The 21,770-nt window shown below is 32.3% G+C and overlaps 2 protein-coding genes across 2 annotated transcripts; one reads left to right on the top strand and one right to left on the bottom strand.

Moving 5' to 3' along the window:
- The first annotated feature begins 6,000 nt into the window (after positions 1-6,000).
- On the top strand, positions 6,001-13,249 carry LOC101263234 (mitochondrial adenine nucleotide transporter ADNT1). Its single transcript, XM_004245489.5, has 8 exons — positions 6,001-6,355; positions 8,584-8,632; positions 9,151-9,314; positions 10,530-10,567; positions 10,787-10,899; positions 11,001-11,114; positions 12,305-12,649; positions 12,770-13,249. Exons 1-8 carry the CDS (start codon positions 6,189-6,191, stop codon positions 12,851-12,853), a joined length of 1,074 nt encoding a protein of 357 aa, XP_004245537.1. The 5' UTR covers positions 6,001-6,188; the 3' UTR covers positions 12,854-13,249.
- Positions 13,250-13,817: 568 nt separating this feature from the next.
- Positions 13,818-21,609, bottom strand: LOC101256404 (COP1-interactive protein 1-like). The gene is made up of 3 exons (XM_004246055.5): positions 21,364-21,609; positions 18,199-18,382; positions 13,818-18,019 (listed from the first exon to the last, which is right to left on the bottom strand). Exons 2-3 carry the CDS (start codon positions 18,290-18,292, stop codon positions 14,088-14,090), a joined length of 4,026 nt encoding a protein of 1,341 aa, XP_004246103.1. The 5' UTR covers positions 18,293-18,382; positions 21,364-21,609; the 3' UTR covers positions 13,818-14,087.
- Positions 21,610-21,770: the final 161 nt, after the last annotated feature.

Here is a 21,770-nt window from a genome sequence, read left to right as displayed (position 1 = left end):
TTGATAGTTAGACAGGTTATAAAAGCTCGTTTAATACGTGAGATAAAAGGACTATATATTGAGAATAAAGTTTAAGTTTGACTTAGTTTGTTGTGGTGTTGTTGAAAAACATGATACTTATTTCCCAATAATTTGAATATCTAGTGGATGACTCAGGTGATATATTTCGAATTTCAAAATTCATGTAATTTATGTTTTAATTGTAAATTTTTAATATATTTTTTAAATATTTTGAATTATTAATTATTATGATTTATAGTATTTTTATTTCACAAAAAATTTATATTTCACGTTTAAATTCCTTATCAAACTAAAATTATTTGATTCTCAAAATTGCAACAAAAATATTGAACTCATAAAACTTAAATTCTGATCATTATAGCATATTTTTTATTATTACTTTAATCATTATAAAAATTGGTTATCTTTAAATGACTCCTAAATATCTATGTTGTTATTTTCTTAATTGCAAGTGTAAAAAGCAGTACCTTCATCTACCTCTAATTATACTGGACTTATATAAAGATTTACCTTTATAAGTAAAATTAATCTAATTGAATAATCGTGTAAAAATTTCTCCATACGTATACAAAACGTAAATTATTTTTCTTGTTTCATGTGTATAAAATAATTAGTTAGTGATGTATGAAAACGTGTAATCATGTAAGCATTTGTATCTAAACTTATAAAATTAAACATTAATATATGTGTTTTGCAGGTGGAGTTGTTAACATGACATTTATTTTTTCTCAATTAAGTATTAGCACTGGTTGTAGTTGTATAGTTAATGGATGAGCAAATCAGAATATTGTCATTAGTTAAACACTTGTATTAATGTTTTAATTTATTATGAAATCTGCAAAAGTTTGATAGTTGATAGCATGGATCACTAAATTAGGTTCTGACTCGAGTAATATTAAGTATATGGAATAATGTGTGAATCACCAATAGTGAACATTTATATATATATGAATGTTTTCAATTAGAGATATACGAAAGTTCGATAATTAAAACTATCACTAACTCAACTGATATCTGATCTAAATAATCTGAAGCATGTGAAATTTGGTGTGAACTTATAGTAAAATATTTATATATAAATGTTTCAATAAGAGATTTATTAAAGTTTGATAGCTGAAAACATCACTAATTTAGAGTTGACCTCAATGAGATGAGACGTTTAAAATATATAATTATTTTGAAATCTCATTTGTTGCAATTTTTGCCCCTACTTGATGATGAAGAGACTTTGTTCTTACATATGGCATGATGGAGGCAATTTTATTTTGTATCTACTTTATTGTTCCAATCTTTGATAACACTAAATAATCATTGCTCAACTTTTCTTATAAATTACTTAACCTTAAATATGATTGGAAATTATGTTACAAATTTTCTTTTTACATTTCTTATCGTTGAATTTGATGGAAATGACACGATTGTATCAATGAGATAAAATAAATAAATAAATAAAAAAGGAATATATCGTGGTACGTAGTATAAATAAAATTATAATTTGAAATTTATAAATTTATGATTATAATAAATTAATAATTTATACAAAATGGATGTATTTGGAACAAGTTAGTAAATTATTTGTTGGATGACTAATTCCATTGCAATTTGCAACATAAATTTAGGGAAAATTGTATATAATAGCAAACTAATAACCTAAAACAAATGGAGTGGCTAGGGTTTGATTTAATTGTGCTCCATAACAAACATTTGCAAAAAATTGTCAGGCGCCTTCTCTCCTAAATATCTCGCTCGCCACTCTCCTCCAATCTCTCGCTCGCTTCCTCACTTTTTATACAAACACAAGTATATAAAAATTATTTCTTATTGTATAAAGCAGAGAAAATTGTATAAATACATATATTTTTGTTCCCCTCTCTCCCCTCTTCCAGATCTCGCTCGCCACCCTCGCCTTTTCACTTATACAAACAGAAGCGAAATATATAAATTGCGCTTTTGTTTGTATAAAGCGTGAGAAAATTGTATATACACATGCAAGTACATATATTTTTGTCCTATACACTTATAATTATACAATGAAATACTCCGCTTCCCAGTTTCTTTTGCCTTTCTCTCTTTTTTGTTTTATACAATTTTCAAATTGTATCTAATTTCTCTCTTTCTCGTTTTATACAATTCGATTCAATTGTATATTCCTTGTCAAGTCTCTTTTGTCTTTCTCTCTTTCTCATTTATACAAATTCAAATTGTATATAATCGTTCTATACACTTATAATAATACAATTCGTTTTATACACTTCGTTTTTATACAGTTCTCTGCTCAAGTGTCTTTCTCTTTCTTGTTTTATACACTTCGTTTTATACAATTTACTTCAACTGTATATGTATAGCAAATTATACATTTTCTATATTTGCTATGGAGCGCAATTATGCAAACTTTACTATAGCATATAAATATAAATTTTTTATTTGCTATATGTGAAAGTTGCCCATAAATTTATCTATTTGGGCTTCATGTTGTGTAGTTTGTGGGTTAAAATTTGCCGCAAGGGCTTTGGTAGTCTTGAACTTCTAGACATGTGTTTTAGAAATGTCTAAAAAACTATCATATACACACTTTGAACTTATGTTTAACGGACAATAAAAATTGTAATTTAAAAATACTGTTAAACAGATCAAACGTTTAAAATTACATATATATCCCATTTCGGTAACTTTTTCAAAATGCTTTGGGTGATAAAACTACTTGTCAAGAATACAATTATTTTATATAATTAGGAATATTTTTCTAGAAAAAAATATTTTGTATAAAATGAGGGAAAATTACCATTGATATTGATATGTATAAGTCTTCTTTATAGAATATCTTAATCTTTACTTGATTATGCTTGTATCAACTAATACACAAATATTACTTATTATTAAATTTTAATACTCAAAATTATCATGGATAACACCATTTATTCCTCGTAAATTTGATATAAATGATATTTCGAGACTTTAAAATTTATTATCACAAAAAGAAGTGTGTCGTATTTTTTAAATCAAATTGAGTATCTTCTGATTTGCAATTCATATACTGAATATATCTTAATAATATTTACTATATTTTATAAGTTTCAATTAACATAACACGTTCCTTTCAATAAAATAAAATATAAGCAGTACGATAAGATTAAGAATAAAGTAAAACGTCCCACAAATCCATGAAAGCAATGGTTTTATCCATCTAGATGAATTAATAAAATTAGGAAAAGTAGATTCAATGTCATTTTTTTCACTAATTTTAGGACAAAAATTATAGAGGTTATTTTTGTACTATACTATAAATAACACAAGAAAAGAAAAAGATACGAAGTTGCTAAATTAATAAGTTAGTGAACCTAAAAGAATTAACAACATTGAGGACCATCATTTTCAAGTTATTTCAACATTTAACGTGATCAACACACATGTCGATGGATACTTTTAAATTTTTTATTTAACTTAGATTTATTTTGATCGTTATTTAAATTTTATTATATTACAGTATTAAATTCATTACTATATAACATTGAAAGTTTCATGTCTAATTTGGTGCGGTTGTGTTGCTATCTCTTTTTCTTTCCCTCTCTCTTAAAATTATTTAATATCTATTTTGTTATTGTATAATCTTAGAGGTTTATTATTCAAATTATTTATAAAGATTAATGACATTGTGTCATAAGAAAAATAACATAATCAACTCAAATATTATATTTAAAATAATACTTATAATATAATACAATAAAATATGATCTCTTTCTTCAAGCAAAACGAAAAGAGATAGAACCATGCAAATTTTCAACGTGTCTTTTTGAATATTTCTTTATGTCATGACTATTCACATAATGTAAGAAACAAATGATTATTCATTAGTTTCAAGAAGAAATCGAAGAATTTCTTGAAATTCTATAAGATTCGTTCGTTTTTTTCTCTAATATAGGATCAAACTCTTTTATTATTCGTTGCAACAATAAAAATAAAAATTAATAAATATATTAAAAAAATCACATATTTATAAAATAATACGTAATGAAGTCTGAAACAAATCGTTAGGCAATATAATAACAAGTTGTTAGGCAACTAATTTATTACATCTATTATAATTCAATTAAAGTGTAACCAGTTGACTATCGACATTCCCAAGGCCAATTTAATACAAATTCTATACATAAGCTACAACGCAGTCCAATAAAATAAAATAGGAAATAACAATTAAAAAAAAAAAGAGGTTAGGTTTAAGCACGATTTATTAAAAACTCTCACATTAGAAGAAGAATTAGCAAAAAATACGAATATTTAGATGCTCATGTGGACATATTAATCAAGAGAAACAAAATCAGAAACGATTTATAAATTTCTATTAAAATACTCAAGAATATAATAATTCACTTATAAATGACTTAAGGTACTTCAAAGGCACACATGACGAGGAAATAATTTATTCTAAAATTAGTTGTCCCATTGATTGTTATCTTTCTTTCAATGCAACGTAAAAATAAATTTAAGTATCTTGCTAATTTATTATAATCAAATATGAAATAATTTCATCATAAAATTGATCTTATAATTAGTTATTTTAAATCTATTATATCACCCTTAACGATAAAACTAAAAATAACCAAATCATTTTTTAATTTGAGCATCACAAAAATAAACCAAATCATTATTTAATTTGAACATCACAAAAATAATTTATGTGATCGAACAAATTTGTGATATAATAAAGTAAAAAGGAAAAATTAGTAACCAAATTAATACTGAAAACGACTTTCTATACCAAACTGGACCTGAAGCCCGTTTTCAACTGACCCGGCCCACCCTAACTTCCACGTGTCATCATTATGTATATCGAAAACTAACATAATTTATTGGCCACATTTAGCATTAAAAATTAAAGAATAAAATAATATTTGAGTTACTATTTAAAAATAAATGAATATCTACATTAATATAAAGTAATAGATTCTTGAGAATATTACAGTTCACAACTAAACTTACTTAAAAAACAATGCATTATTAATTTATATATCGTGCAAATTAATGTATTATTAGTTTATATGACGTGAAAAGAGTTTGAGTATTAATTATTTGTGCATAAAAAATATTAATTTAAATTAAAGGGGATGTATCAAACTTTTGATCAAAATGAAATTGGAAAATACAAGTTGTTATCATTTAACGGAAAACACCTAAATTTGTTTAATTAAATATTAATCAAAATTACTTAGTTTGTAATTAGTAAATCTATCTTCAAATTTTCTTTAATTAACTAACTTTTAAAAATGAATTAGATGAATTTCACGTGCTTAAATTCTTGAGAGAAGAACGATAATTTTTTTTTATAATTTAAAATTATTTTTAAATTTGGCTAATAAGAAAAAAACTATTTGGTAATATTTTGGACAATATTAAATCTAAAGTTTAACAAAAGAAAAAACTATTCAATTTTTCTTTCTTCGTTCAGTTTTACTTGTTACATTTTACTTTAAAAAATCAATTATAATTTATGGTATTTTTCAATCATGTAAATTTAAATTTTAAATAATAAATTAGTTTAATGAATTCAACTTTATAAATTAATTAAATTTTTTTAACAAATATACAAATAAACCTGAAAAAAAATATTTAGATCAAATTATACTTTTTCAATTCAACAATAGTTGTCCAAAGTAATAAATGATATATAACATTCTTAATATTTTTCATTTGATCAAAATTACACAAAAATATAGGTCATAAACATTTTTCATTTTATAAATTAAGATAAAATATTTTTTAATAAATAGAAAAACAGATTAAACTTTTTTTTAGTCCTTTAATATAACAACGAATATCTTATGAAATTTATTATTTCAACTTAGACTTATGAGATAACTAATTTCTTCATTTTAATAGATTATGTTGAAATTAATGATATCAATAGTAAATATAAATTTAATTTAATATTTATCTCATAATTATACTAATAATTATAAATAAGTATATATTAAGTGAATCTTTATCCATTATATAATTCACCACATAATAATACAAATTCCATTATTTTTTTTTTTTTGTATTTGCCCATTTCTCAAGGAAAGCACCAATAAAATCCACTGCTTCCCTTCCCTCCTCTTCTCTCTCGATCGCCGGCGCACACTGACGAGTACTGAGACTAGCGTTTCTCTAGGGTTCCGGCGAGTTATAGGATGGCGTCGGAGGATGTGGTAGGTAAGAGAAGCGAAAGTGCTGTTACTACAATCGTCAATCTGGCTGAAGAAGCTAAAATGGCGAGCGAAGGTGTTAAAGCTCCGAGTCATGCTGCTATTTTCAGTGTATGCAAGTCTCTCGCTGCTGGTGGAATCGCCGGTGGAGTGTGAGTTCTCTATCCTTCGCTTTTTCCTTGTGCTATTTTCTACTGCATATTCCTTTATTATTAGTCCTTTTCTTTTTCTCTGTTAAGGTATGAATGAATTCGATTAACAGAAACGAAAATTTTATTTGAAGTTATACTAGATTTTGAATATGTTACGAATAGTTCAAAAGGAAAAAAAATCATTTGCTGTTTCTAGTTTATACTCGTTTGGTTAACAGTTTTTAGCTGTTAAACAGTATTGATTACTTAGGCTTGATCTTAATTTAGTATAGAAGAACTAAAAACATAATAATAATTTGCATTCGCTGATTCCTGTGTGTACTTGTTTTTTCGTCTGTGGTATTTATCTCTGATTTATTTAGGAAGACAGTTGACATTAGTGAAAATTTCATATTGATGCTACCTAGATTGAATTAAGTTATTACAAATAGTTCCAAATAATAAAGTGATCTAGGTTTGCGATTTCTAGTTTATACTCGTTTATTATCAGTTATTTCTTTCTTTTTTCCTTTTTTATTGTTCTGATACGATTCATAAGAGAGATCGACAGCACCTGTTTAGTGTATGATGTGTTAGAAGGACCTTGGCCAATCGAGTAGCTATTTTGATCCTTGGGAACAACTTGATGAATTCAGTAGATCGTTTTAGGAGGCCCTGATGACTATAGAACGAACCTATCCAATTTTTACATATGATGATTGGCTGTTCACGGCATTAGTAGCACAAATTTACATTTGCTGTTTACATATGCTTGACTTGACCAATCAATAAAAACTAATTTCTTCCTTTTTTGTCTGATATGGTTGCAAGGTGATAGACAGTAATGAGAATCTCATTTGCTGTTGGCGCATATTTGTAAATGATGATATTGAGATTTTTAAACATGATGAGATAACAAGAGTTTTCTTTGGATTTTTTGTGAAATTAATATGGTTTTGGAGTAACAAAGAATTTTGAATATGCTAAAATTTCATAGTATAGTGGTCTAGGGTGATATAAAGAGATAATTGTGTAGATACATAAACAAAAGATGCATTTTGTGTAGGTGACATAACGTAATTATGAGAGCACTTTTTCTCGTAAAGGTTGGCCTCTGGCATAAAAGTAGAAAGAGGTGAAACGTGGATGACTCAAGGGTTCTTGTTTTCTGGAATACAACCAAGAGAACATACTTGGAAAAAAATAGAAGGAGAAGCAAGGGAAACAAGAGGCGTTTGAAAACAATTAATATGGCTTATCCAGATAGCTGGATAAGTATATGAAACATCAAAAGCATTAACAAACAATCTTAAAAAATATTTTAAAGTAAAACCAAGTTTTTTCTTTTAGCTAAGATGCGAGCATCTTAGTTGTGTTATATAGAAGCAAGTAAATGCTAATTATGCAAAGGGTAACTAGAGGTTATTGCACATGCATAGTACATAATAGAGGCTTCCTCTAGCAACACTTTGTAGTAAACATGCTGTTTTGATATCTAGTATGTGTGTGTTTCAAGTACATGACATATCTAGAGAGCATTAGTGATGGTTAGATAGGGTGCCTGTCTGGTGCCAGTGTGTCATAAGCAGGCATGCACTAATAGTTAGGACCACATGTTTATACCTACGTAGATAACCATTGTCGACTGCCTGGCATGTTACAAAAGAATCAACTAATGAGATGTCCTTTGTTCCATTATCTAGTAGATTTTATTGAAGGATCCTCCTGCATAGATGGAGGAAAGGGGACATGAGAAAAGGAAAGAGAAAAAAAAAACTGTCATCATAAGAAACAGGAAGAGAACTGCGTTCGTTCTAGACCCTACTGGAGTTTCATTCAGATATTGAATTTTGGGAAGAAAATGAAATGACTGGAGGGCTGTGGGGTACATGGTTTTGCATTTCTTCATGTGCTTTTATGCTTCCACAGACAACGATGTGATATGTTTCTTTTTAGTTTTCTCCTCTTTTTGTTGCCAGAAAGGAGAAAAGTAGAAGGAAAGTGGGATTTACTTGTTGCATTTCTGACTACCTCATTAACATCCCAAATCTACTTAAAAGTAACTCCCAGAGGTGTTCCTTTCACACTATCATTTTGTTAAAGGATCTGTCACTTGGCGTAGTTTCATTGCTTATGAATTATTTCTTGATTTTGAGGATAATGACATATCACAACAGGTTAAATGCATTTCTTGCCCTTCTCGCCTGTTTTCATAATATTACAAATTAAATTTTATTCTTGTGTTACAGGTCACGCACTGCAGTTGCTCCATTGGAAAGGCTTAAAATTCTGCTCCAGGTAAATATTCCAAGTGATTCTTTGAAGCTTTCTTACATGTGATGTTTCTTCTGTATATTATTGCAGATTTTCTCATAAATGAAGTGAGTGGAGATCTACATGTAAAATTGTGCCTGCAAAGTATATGAGTGACCTATATCGAGATGTATACCCAAATTATGCATCTTTTAGCATCGTAAGATACTGATTGAGAACCCAATTGAGTATTCAGAAGAAAATGTTCCAATTAGATTTTAGTTGCATGAACCAACTTGGCTAAGAGTGGTGAATATCAATTTAATTATTATATAGCTATTTGACAAGTGATGTCATTAGATATCAAACATGAATTTTCAGTTAACTATAATTTTGTATTAAGGAGTCCGCACAATAAACTTATTTGTGTACTTACTAATTTACATGAGTGAGTGTAATCATATAAAGTAGAATTTATATAGATGCATTAACATGTAAATAGTTCTAAACACACACCATATGTTACAAGGATGTTACATTGTCCTTTGTTCGCTGAAGTGCAGGTTCAGAATTCTCACAGTATAAAATACAATGGAACAGTTCAGGGGTTGAAATATATATGGAGAACTGAGGGTCTCCGGGGCATGTTCAAAGGAAATGGTACTAATTGTGCCCGCATTGTTCCAAACTCTGCCGTCAAGTTCTTCAGCTATGAGGAAGCATCCAAGTAAGCCATGCCACTTCTTTCTCTAAGAATGTTAAATGCAACTCCTTACACATCTCACTCAAATAAAAATCTCTTTTGAATTGCCATTGTACATCTCCATTTTAGTTTGTTGATTTGTAGAAATTATTATTTTAAAGAACATTACTTTAACTTGTTGAATTCTGAGATACTCTACCACATCAATATTTGGATTAGCAGGACATATTTTTCTTTGGTCTCTGAATTTGTTCTTAACATGTATTATTATCAACTTGGGGATTTATTTGGGAAATTGAAATTGAGCCTTGAAAGAATGCAAGGTCAAATAACTAGGATGAGTAATGGGTTCTGCACAGAGGTCTGACTAATTGAAGAGTGCTTTCAGTGACTTGGTGAGATGAATAGATCAGTTAGAAGTTGTTCATTCAAATTTTGTGGTTGAAAAGAGGTCAGTAATAATGCTGAAAGATGCAAGTTACCACTCACAAAGAAAATATATTTTTTGTTTAGGAATTGTTTTGGAACATTTACCTTATCCAAAAAAATAAAATTCCAGAAATGTTTTGGCTAATCCTGTATTAAATGATCAGTGCACTTGATACAAAGGTCAAATTCTCCATCATTGCAAGCCTGTAAAGTTTTCATATTAATTCCTTTGTAAATTTATGATGAGGGGACTTAAACATACTACTTTAGTTTTGTTATTTGCTAGTCTGATTCCAGAAGCAGAAAAAATGAATTTGATTGACTAGTTGTTAGTTCCTCTATCAAACTTCAAATGCAGGAGGATAAGTTGATTTGGATGCTGATATCCCTTTTCTTTTTAATCCGTTTTGAGATCTAATTCTTTTTAAAAAATTATTTGGAGGATTGTGGTGGGGGAGTTTTCCTTCATTGTTGTTAATACAATTACCAATTCTCAGGAAAAAGAAATTTCTTCTTTCTTTGATGTTGGGGAAGATTATGAGAAAGCATTTATAGGCGGGGAAGCAGTTTGATTATTTGACAGTTGTCATATTTGAGAATGAAATTGATTGTGCAAGGGATATGAAATTCCAAATATTATAGTTCGCACAAGAGTTTAATGTGATACCCTGACTGAGAGAATATGAGTTTTTCAGATTACTAATCATCGAAAATAACATAAAAATTCTCTTATATCTAATGTAGCTTTTTTTTTTTGAATGGCTTATGAACTCTAATATCTTCTCTGTTTATCATTTAAAAATGTTGCAGGGGAATCTTATGGTTTTACCGGCAGCAAACTGGAAATGGTACAATCAACTAACTAGCCAAATTTTTCTTCATCCTATCTCTTTCTCTGCCCACATCTTCTATCAAGACTTAAGCTAATTTGTCGTTCGTATATTATGCTGCAAAATCTTTGTTGTGAAATATACTTATAGCTCTACCTAGTTATAGCAATTTATGAGTCTAAGCTTGTTCATATACTTGTTTTGCCATATTAACTGTATTTCTCTTATCTGCTGCAGAGGATGCTGAACTTACTCCTCTTCTACGCCTTGGTGCTGGAGCATGTGCTGGCATCATTGCGATGTCAGCAACTTACCCAATGGACTTGGTACGAGGCCGAATTACTGTCCAGGTATTGCATCTGTGGAATAAGCAATTTACCCCACACAGATTGTGTATGGAAAGTTTTTCCAGGTTTTTGTTAATTTGTAATGTTTCTGCTTCTCTTTGCAGACAGATAAATCTCCTAGTCAGTACAGAGGGATATTTCATGCTCTTAGAACAGTTTTTGTTGAAGAAGGCCCGCGTGCCCTGTACAAAGGATGGCTCCCTTCTGTAATAGGTGTTGTAAGTGATGATTTTGATTTGACTTGCTATAGTTTCAAATTTAGAAGCACATGGCTTCTGTCTCAACCTAAAATTACACTCCTTTTGATCATTTTGTTACTTGTGTGTCCATCTCACTTTGAGTGCTTCGCATTATCTGATTACGCATGGATTATTCCTCCAAAATTTAAGTCATGAGAATAGTCTTTCCCCGTCATTCACTAAACTAAACAGGATACCCCCTTTCTATGGACATGGTACACTATAGTTCTTTCAATGATTTTTGGTATATAAGACCTCATATTTCAGTAATAATAATATTGGTTGTGTAATCAGTCATTTAGTTGCATTTTTGTGTCATTAAGTGTTAACAAAAGAATTTCTGTTGAGAGATGAGGATATGCCAGTTTATTCAAAAGGACTAATATTGAATATTCCGAGCGTTAGGAGAGATTGATTGTTCATTAAGCTACATTGTGATTGCCTATAGCCTATAGGTATCCATTTAGCAACTCAATAAGAGATTGTCTTTTAGATGCTAGCTAGAAGTCCTTAGGATTGAGCCCTCTTGTTGAATAGTGCTTAAAATTGGACATTCCGTTGTTTTCAAACTCTCATCAAGTTTTTTATATAAAGAACTGTCTGACTCTATGCGCATATTCCAGTTTATTCAAAAGGACTAATATTGAATATTCCGAGCGTTAGGAGAGATTGATTGTTCATTAAGCTACATTGTGATTGCCTATAGCCTATAGGTATCCATTTAGCAACTCAATAAGAGATTGTCTTTTAGATGCTAGCTAGAAGTCCTTAGGATTGAGCCCTCTTGTTGAATAGTGCTTAAAATTGGACATTCCGTTGTTTTCAAACTCTCATCAAGTTTTTTATATAAAGAACTGTCTGACTCTATGCGCATATTCCACCGTTTTTCCTCACGGTTAACTGTCAGCATGATTTACTTGATCTTCACATCCAAACATCAAGCAGCTTAAGCTTCTATACTATTTGCCCAATTTTCTCAGAAGATTGTGTTAAGATGTTAGCAAGAGTGGAATGGTTTATCAAGAAAGGTAGAAAGAGAAAAAGCAATTAAGTGAAAGATATTCCCATCTATTTATCCAAAGGAAAATGATATGGCCAATGTATTTAAGCACATGTTGTTTGTAGGTTTAATTAAATGACACCATTGCTGATGCAAGTTCAAAATGCAGATTCCTTATGTAGGTTTGAACTTTGCTGTATATGAATCTTTAAAAGATTGGTTGGTCAAAACTCGACCATTTGGACTAGCTCAAGACACTGAATTGAGTGTTATGACCAAGCTTGGTTGCGGTGCTGTTGCTGGAACCATTGGACAAACAGTTGCTTACCCTCTTGATGTCATTCGTCGAAGAATGCAGATGGGTGGCTGGAAAAATGCTGCTTCAGTTGTTATTGGTGATGGGAAGACCAACGCACCTGTAGAGTATAGTGGTATGGTAGATGCATTCAGGAAAACAGTTCGTCATGAGGGAGTTGGAGCTTTATATAAGGGTTTGGTCCCAAATTCAGTCAAGGTTAGTGTAACCCATCACATGTTTTTCGAAAATGATTCCCTTCCCTTACTCTCCGTGCCTAGACATTGTCATGAGAGTGATTCGGTTCGAGTTAACATGACACTTTTCTTCTATTTTCAGGTGGTCCCGTCTATAGCAATTGCATTTGTTTCATATGAGGTTGTAAAAGACATTCTTGGTGTGGAAATGAGGATATCTGATTGAATTGTTCGAGTAAACTCAGGTTATTTTCTGTACTTAGATGTTAATTTACTCGGAGAAGCGAGTAAAGTTATTTATTGGTAAGTGTTATCTTGTTGACTTGGAAAAGGAGAGATCCTGAGCAGTGATATGTATTTTATTGGAGAGATATATTAACAATAAAGAGTGGTCCAGAAGTAGCAGTAGGTGCACTTCACATTATAGGAATCAAAATTTACTCATTTGGCCAGTATTTTTACAGAAACGTTTATTTGAATAGAATTCTGGGTCTGTTGATGTTCCATTTGTTTTGTTTGGTTCACTTTATCATTGCTTATTTCTGCCATATTTTGTGGCATATTGACTCTTGCTACATGCTGTACTAAATATTTTGTGCCTAAAAATACTGCATTCAAATTATTACATTTCGCAGTTTTCTACATGATGTAAAAAATTATTCTGATTTGCTCATGTTGTGAGAGAATTTTCACGCAATTCACGGGTTCAACAAGCAATCAACATTTCACGATCAAAGAGTGTAATACTCTTTGTAGTAGCGGTGCTTGCATGCTATAAGATCTTGAACATGAACCCGAATCTTTTAGTATCGAACATTATCCAAATCCCCTCATATATAACGTGAAACCTACGGTAGATCAAATTTCGTTTTTAAAACATTCAACTATATATAATAATCAAGCTTAGTGAAATAAGATTGCAGGTCAAACTCATGGAAAAGTTACTCAATTCCACGTTGCTTCTAAAGCTTTAGTGTAATAGCAAAAACACAGGCAATGATATATGAGTTAGGTGCACGTTACAACCTTAAAGCATATCAGCTCAATATCCATTTGAGTATTGGTTCGCGAGTCTACTTACTTCCAAGGATTTCTCGATTATCCAAAAAAAAATATTGGAATTATCCATGAACTCTTCATGGCAAGGAATCAAGAGTCAAATAAGAGTATAAATACGAAACACTATGAAGTCAAGAAAAGATTTCTATATCCCAAAAACAATCTTATCACAATATTACGATTCCACCAATCCCCATATGTTCAATGAATGAAGAAGTTCCAGTACTGAAAAAATGGTAGCATTACTTGCCTATACAGACTAAAAGAAAGGGTATTTCAAAAAACTAAGACCCAGCAACAATATCACTTCTGAAGTAAAAAACGACCAATCACTCCAAAACAGAAGTACCAAAACTAAGGTAATCAGGAAAGCAAAAGCAAAAATGATGTACACAGGAATTTCAAGCTGTTACTTGCCTTTTTCCCTTAGTCTTTGTTGAGATCCTTTCTATAAGATCATCATAGCGACTCTGGTGGTAATCGATCCAGATACACAACTGCCTTATCGCCTCTCGTTTTTCCTCACTCAAGTCTAACATTCCCTTATCTTTGTCATTCATCTTCCTTTCATACTCTCCCATCTTTTCATCCTTCTCCACCAACATTTTATGCAATGTAGCTATCTTCACTTCAAGTTGGTGAACGGTTTCTGTCAAACTACCCCTCTGACTCACCTCGTTTTTCCCTGCGAATTCTAATTTCTCAACCTTCTCTTTTAGCACCAATGCACATTCTTTCTCATCATTCAGTTGTTGCACTAGAGTGTTGACTTCCTTCTTCAGCTGCTTCTTTTCTTCACTTGTTACTTTGATCAAGTTCAAAGCAACCTTAAGCTCATTCAATATTTCGTAAATGCGGGACTCCAGGTGACCAGTGTCTTCCTCGAACTTCATATTGAATGTATCCATTTGAGTCAAAGTGTCATTTACTTTATTTGAAAGGTCTGCTTTTATTTTTGCTTGAGTTTCCTTGTATTCAGTGATAACTCCTGACAATGTTGCAATCCTCTCTTCCAGTAACTTTTGATGTTGCAGTAACTTCTCTTCTTTCTTCTGGTGGTCCACTTCTTTCTCTGTGAGCAACTGTTCAGTCACCCGAAGCTTCTGAATGGTTAATCGAAGCTTAACCTCAGTGTTCCGAACATTCTCCACCAGTGTGCTGATTTCATCTCCTTTCATTTCTAGATCCCTCTTTAGATCTTCAATCTTGTTATCCAGTTCATGTATTTTATGATCTTTACTTTCAAGATTCTTCTGGTATTCTTCTGTCATCTCTTCAATCTTCATTTCTGCAAGTTTGATTTTTTCCTTGTACTCCTGCAGCATACCATCAAGTTGTTTGTGCTCCTCGCCCAACTTTCCAAATGCTTCCTCATGTTCTTTAATCTTCATTTCCCGATCCACAATCTTTTGTGATAATTCAGTGTGCTGATTCTCTGCGTGTGCCAAAGTCTGACCATGCTCATCAACTTTCTCGGTTAATGCATTCTCCAGATCAGATAGTTTACTTAGGAGACTTACCTTTTCCTCCTTCAGCAGATTGCTCTCATTGTTTGCACTGCTTATGTTTTCTTCCAAGGTACTCATCTGTTCACAAAGGGATTTCGCTTCAGCCTGGAGATCATTGACCTGTACCACTAGACCTTCCTTCTCTTCCACTAACTTCCCGAGCGCTTCCTCCTGTTCTTTCAGCTTTAATTCCTGATCCACAATCTTTTGTGATAATTCAGTGTTCTGACTCTCTGCTTGTGCCAAACTTTCAGTGGACTCTTGTTTACCTCCTTCAATTACCAATGTCAGCTGGTCTTTCTCAGTCTGCAGTAACTCTATCTGCTGCTGGGATTTATTAGCTTCTTCTGTCAAGGCAACAATTTGAGCAGAAGTATCATTTTGCACATCTTCTAGTCTCTTTTGCAAGGCTTGATACTCCTCAACTTTCTTGACTAATGAGTTCTCCAGTTCAGATATTTTCAGGAGGAAACTTTCCTTTTCGTCCTTCAACAGACTGATCTCATTGTTTGTATTGCTTGTGTTTTCTTCCAATGTGCTAATCTTTTCACAAAGTGACTTCACTTCAGCCTGGAGATCATTGACCTGTATCACTAAACTGTCCTTCTCTTCCACCAACTTCCCGAATGCTTCCTCCCTCTCTTTCAGCCTTATTTCCTGATCCACAAGCTTTTGTGATAATTCGGTGTTCTGATTTTCTGCTTGTGCCAAACTTTCTGTGAATTCTTGTTTTCCTGTCTCAATTACCAACTCCATCTGGCTTTTCTCAGTTTGCAGCAATTCTGTTTGCTGCCTTAACTTATCAACTTCTTCAGTCAAGGCAGCAATCTGAGTAGAAGCTTCATTTTGCACTTCCTCTAGCTTCTTTTGCAAGGTTTCATGCTCTTCCACTTTCTCCGCTAATGCACTCTCCAGTTCAGATATTTTTCTTAGGAGACTTCCCTTTTCTTCCCTGACCTGTACCACTAGACCTTCCTTCTCTTCCAGCATTCTCTGGCCTTCTGATGTATTCCTTGCTAATTCCCCCTTCAACTTTTCCAACTGGGTGAGGTATTCTGATGCTTCTCCAGCTTTTGCCTCAAGTTGAGACTCTATTTGAGACTTCTCAACTTGCAGATTCTCCGAGTGCTCTTTCAGATTGCTCAGCTGCAAAGTTAAGGCAGCAATCTGAGCAGATGATTCAATTTCCCCATCTTCAGAGTTCTTCCTTAAAATGGCTAGTTCACTTTCTCTCTCAGTTAATGCCCTCTCAATTTCAGAAATTTTATCGTGCATCATCTCCTTGTCATTTTTCATCTGAACAATTGTCTCATCCTTGCTTGTCAGCTGCTCTTCCAATTCATGTTTCAGATTCTGAAGTGATTTTAGCTCCACTTCTAGATCCTTCACTTTTGAAAGAGAACTTTCTTTCTCTTCCAGAATTTTCAGTGACTCTGCAGATTTGTTTGCTATATCCTCCTTGAGACTCTCTATCTCACTTGAGAATCCTGAAATTTCTTGTGTTTTCTTCTCCAATTCTGCTTCCAATTCAAGTTTCTGGCTGCAAAGAGACTCCAATTCTAGGTCCTTCTTATTCACCTTGTTTGTTAAGTCCTCAACCTCAGCTGACATCTTGTTTCTTTGTTGTTCCATTTCCTCCTCCAATTTGCCTTTCAGTTCACTTAAGGATTCAATTTCAAGCTGCATATTGCTTATCTTTGTGGTCAGAGCTTCCATCTGGGATGAGAATTCCCCCTCCTTTTCCTCAAGTTTATTCAGCAATGCAGAGAGCTCATCTTCCTTCTGTTTCTCTATTTCTGATCTCTGAGACTGCAGTGAACCAATTTCCAGTTCCATACCTCTTAAACGAGTCGATGCTTCAGTTTTATGAGCATCATGTATCTCCTTGTGAGAAGCGAACTCCTTTTCTTTCTCATCTAGCATCCCCTTTAGCTGGTCAGCTTCAGTCACAAGGTCTTGGATCTTTTGTTGAGCTTGCTCTATCTCCTCTGAAAGCTGTAAAACTTTCGATGATAGTGAAGAATTGTCTTCCTCTGTGACCTTTTGCGTTTGACTTAGCTGAGCTATTTCTTTTTCAGCAGAATCTAGTTGCTCCTTCACTGAGGGAAGTTCACTTTTTAGGGCTTCCAGTTCTATGTGTAGGGTTTCTTTCTCTTCCTTCAACTGCCCCATAGTGGTTCTTAATTCCTCAATAGTATTATTGCCTTCTAAAATGCTGTTTCCCATGGCTTCTTTCTCCAAGAGTAAGCTTTCTCTTTCTTTAGTCATTTCGTCCAGCTTCTGCATTAATTCAGATTCTAATTTTGCAGATTTCTCCAAATTCTCTTTGAGGTCCACTGTCTCACCTAGATGCTTTGAATTTTCCACCTCCAACCTTTCAGCTTCACTCGTCAAACTGCAGATTGTTGTTTCTGCTTCTTGCAATTTACTCAGAGTGCTCTGGTGCTCGGATTGCAAGGCGTCCTTTTCTTCTTTCGCAGCCATCAGCTGAGCCTTCAACTCAATTATTTCCAGATTTGCGCTTGCCAATTCTTCCTTGATGCCATCTGTTACTTCTGTGAATTTCAGTTTACCATTTTTCTTCCCCTTTTTTCTCGTACTGCCATCTGAATCTGAGTCTGAGTCTGAGCTGGAGGAAGAACTATCTTTCTCGTGTTTTCCATGTACATTATCCCTCAGTTTTCCAGTGAGATGATCATAACGAGCATACAGTGATTGGTAATGATTGTGAAAATCTTCAACTGCCTCAACAAGTGGTTCTTTTTCATCTCCAGCATCTTCTCCTTTAAGATAGGCTAAGATCTTCTGAATTTTGTCTTCAATTTCTGCAAGATGTAAGGACCAAGTGTTAACTTTGCCTGAAGATTCCACTAGGGCCCAAAGAATTTTCTAGACTATTTATTTATAGCAAGGGTGGGCGTGGTATGATAGATACTGAGTTACCATACAAAACCAACAATTTTACAGATAGATTCAGTAGCTCTTGAGCCAGATAAGTATATACCTGCTTTGGTTCCTTTCAGCTCTTCATCTTTCTCAGGATCAACATGACTTCCAAAAAAGGATTTAACTCTTTCCCTGAACCGATGCTTTGTCATCTCTTCAAGTGTTTATGTACTTGTCAATTGTTTCGCTGTCTTTTCAACAATAGAGGGCTCTGACCATCCCGAAAAATATAAGTTCCAGTACTGAAAAAGAAAATTGGCGTGTCAAGATTTGAGACAGTAAATTTACAGGAACCAAACAAATAATTGCTCTATGAAACCAATATTTATAGTATATTTGGATTCTCTTTACAAAAAGTAGTTGAGAAAAGAATCGTCAATATCAACACAACATGTCGAATAAAAGGGGAAAATAAGATATTTAGTCTTATGAATCTGGAAGTTAAACAAATAAAATACAAGACCATTGTTCCTACGTTCATTCCGTCAATTAAGCAACAATCTAGTTATTTTAAGCATGGCCACGTGTTCAAATACTGGACACTATCTTTTCCATCATGTCCAATTTCCGTTCTTCTACCTAATTCTTGCTAGCTCCTTTTTCCTGTAATAAAGAGCATTAATTTGATGATCTCTAATGCTGCACGCAATTTCACTTCTAAGCTATGTTGTTTGAACGACTTCGAAATTTTTTTATGGATCCTCCAAATTAGTCTATCTGAAGTATGGAACATGGATTTATTTTTAAAGAATTCAAACAACATAGTTTTAAGCAGTTCTTCATTCCCAAGAGCAATAAATAGGAACTATATCAGAACAAATATGAAGCATCTCATAATACATGGATGAGAATTGTGATCATCAGCTCAATATCCTTGTGCTAGCCATTAACCAAAAGGCCTTTTCCGTTCTCATAAATGGCAATCGCATAGGTCAAAAGAAAAAGGTATTGACCGAGACAGACTGAGCTGTATGAATTCTTAAGGTACTGTGTGCCAACAGCTAGACATGATATACTGTAGTACTCCCCGGAAAGTGGGGAACACACTCATCAAGTCTTCAACTACATTCTCATCAGGAAAAGAAAGAAACTGCAGAGAATCTAATAAAGGGGGTCATTTGGTTGTTGCATAAGGGGATCATTATTTCGAAATAAATTATGAGTTATTTTTTCGTTTAATACTTGCTACAACCTTTTCTTTTGGGACTGTTAGTACTATAATTGTGATATTGCTTTGATATACAATAATACTCTATGTCAAATAATAATTTCAGAATTACTATTTCCAAGATAAAAACAAAAAACCATCAAAATTTTTAGAAAGAAAAGGATATGTTAAAATCAAGAATTGAAATAAAAATGTATCCCAATTTTTCCTGTTTAAATCAAGCATATGTCTTATATTATATCACATATATCTCATTTTAGTCTAACTAACCAAACATTTTGCAAAATAGAAGTATATCTACTAGTCAATACGGGAATAATTCATTTGCCAATTAAATGACCCTTAATTGGATTGTAAAGTACTCGGACTAACATAAAAAATTAGGGAAGACTTACAACTATTCATATTGTATTAACTTAAATAATTGCACAATTTTTCTAAAATCCTTTACCAAAATGCGCATGCGTTTTGTTAAATCATTTTGCAATTATCTATTTTCAGATTCTGTCCAACGAAAGAAATTGGAATTCCTAAGGCTAAAAAGGGGAAGAAGAGTTAACTCCAGCTGCCAAACATGTGTTTTCTGGCTATAGGCCCTATTGGCCTACAGAAAGGAAATAGCCTATCATCATTCATCAACTAACCCAAACTTTTTATCAATCAATTTAGGTAAAAATGGAGGGAAACAGCATATTCCCCTTCCTTCAAATCAAAAGTATTTAAAAAATGAGTCAAAAGCATTTACACTTTTTGAATTCTTTATTTTATAAAAATAATTTTACCTAAAATGCTAAGAATGTACTCTACATCTTATATTTTTTATTAAAAATAATTAAACATAGTTCAAGAATTTTTTTTTTTTATCTCTACCTTATGTTTATTCGTATTATAATTCTATTAATTTATATTCACACCTGCCTCTCTCTAGATCAAATTTCGCACTGACAGATCCAATTTTTGGTTTGGGCAATCACAGATTTATATTTTGGCTGTTTACGACCGGCGTGCAGGTAAAACAAAGGTCAGCCTACTTTGAAAAATAAAAATGCCAGCTAGATAATAACAGACGTGACATGTTCTTTACGCTCCAATTATTTTCGTTTTTCGTTTCTTTTATTTTTCTATTACTACTAAATATAGTCAGCTAAATGTCACTATTAACAATTAACACCATTCCAAAAAAAAAAAAAAGGTTAAAGAGTAAAGCAAAGTGTAGTGAATTCTCTGTTCAGTTCTCCACTGAATACAAAAAAAAATAAGAACCTTACGGATTCCAAAAGCCAAAATTGAACAATTACCTTTTCAAAATTTATGAACGAATTTGGAACCGTAAGTGCCTATCTACATCTGATTAATCTGAACTAAGTTCATATGAATGAAGAAACAAATCATACGGAAACACTTGCGATCTGATTCATACTTATCAGATAAATCAAACAGAACACAGAAACAAAAATTCATCACGAAATTATTAGAAGGCGGAGAGAAAGCTCATCAATGAGCAGTGAAACAGCGAGAAAATTGTTCACACAGCACGAGAAAGACGATTGAAATCCAATAGCAAAGCAGAGCTAACCTCGAAGAAACTCAGTAAAACTCATCGATTCGACCAAAATCATTGAAACCGAAGATTCGAGCAACAACTTCATCGAATCAAAACTTAATCAGCTATGAACTCACAAATTCTAAATCATTCCATCCAAATCATGAATCAGATACTCACTTAACAAGTCTCAAACAATAAAACTTCATGAACTAATCAAATAAATCCGAAAACAATAAACACGATCACAATCTCTACACGGAGAGCAATCAAAATGTCAGCAGATTAACAATCAAGGCTAAAGCATTGAAAAAATTACCAAAAATGAACATCAACATCAAAAGTTGAACCTCTCGCAATCTCTACAACTAAGAACAATCAAAACTAAGTAGATTCACTATCAAAACACAAACAAAATCACAAAATTAAGTAGATTAACATCAAAACACAAGCAAAAACAACAACAATTAACAGTAATCTCAAAAATAAGTTCAGGAAGTTCAAAACTGTACCTGTAAACTACAGCTTGAAGCAAAGCAAAACTGGAAAAACAAATTTAGGGAGAGAATGATGAAATCGAAAAGCAGTTTTTCAAATTTGAGGAATGAGAGAGAGAAGGGGAAAAAAAAAAGAGAAGAGAGGCTTTATAGTACAGACTGTAATACAAAGCAGGTCACTTTTGAAATAGTGAAAAGTTGAGGGGGGAAAGTATATTTGTCTGTTTTATGGAGCCCTTATAAGGTTAAAAGCGACTGGCACAGCATTTCTAACTTCAAATTATTTTTGAAGAAAAAGAAGATGGAATCTTTGGAGTTTTATTGAATCTAAATTGCCTTTTGATTTTTGTTATATTACAAGAACACCATTATTTTTTATTTTTTTTTGTTTTTATTGCTATTTTAATTAAATTATTTTAAGT

Source organism: Solanum lycopersicum, chromosome 8 (genome assembly GCF_036512215.1).
Source record: "Solanum lycopersicum chromosome 8, SLM_r2.1".
Lineage (NCBI taxonomy): Eukaryota > Viridiplantae > Streptophyta > Magnoliopsida > Solanales > Solanaceae > Solanum > Solanum lycopersicum.
This window is presented reverse-complemented; position numbering and strand designations above follow the sequence as displayed.

What these genes read in the sequence shown, in the direction of transcription:
- LOC101263234 (XM_004245489.5), top strand. Translation starts at nt 6,189, where the DNA reads ATGGCGTCGGAGGATGTGGTAGGTAAGAGAAGCGAAAGTGCTGTTACT. An exon ending in CCGGCAGCAAACTGGAAATG is followed by an intron (nt 10,568 to 10,786) that starts GTACAATCAACT and finishes TATCTGCTGCAG; the next exon opens with AGGATGCTGAACTTACTCCT. An exon ending in GAGGCCGAATTACTGTCCAG is followed by an intron (nt 10,900 to 11,000) that starts GTATTGCATCTG and finishes TTCTCTTTGCAG; the next exon opens with ACAGATAAATCTCCTAGTCA.
- LOC101256404 (XM_004246055.5), bottom strand. Translation starts at nt 18,292, where the DNA reads ATGACAAAGCATCGGTTCAGGGAAAGAGTTAAATCCTTTTTTGGAAGT. An exon ending in GCTGAAAGGAACCAAAGCAG is followed by an intron (nt 18,020 to 18,198) that starts GTATATACTTAT and finishes TACATCTTGCAG; the next exon opens with AAATTGAAGACAAAATTCAG.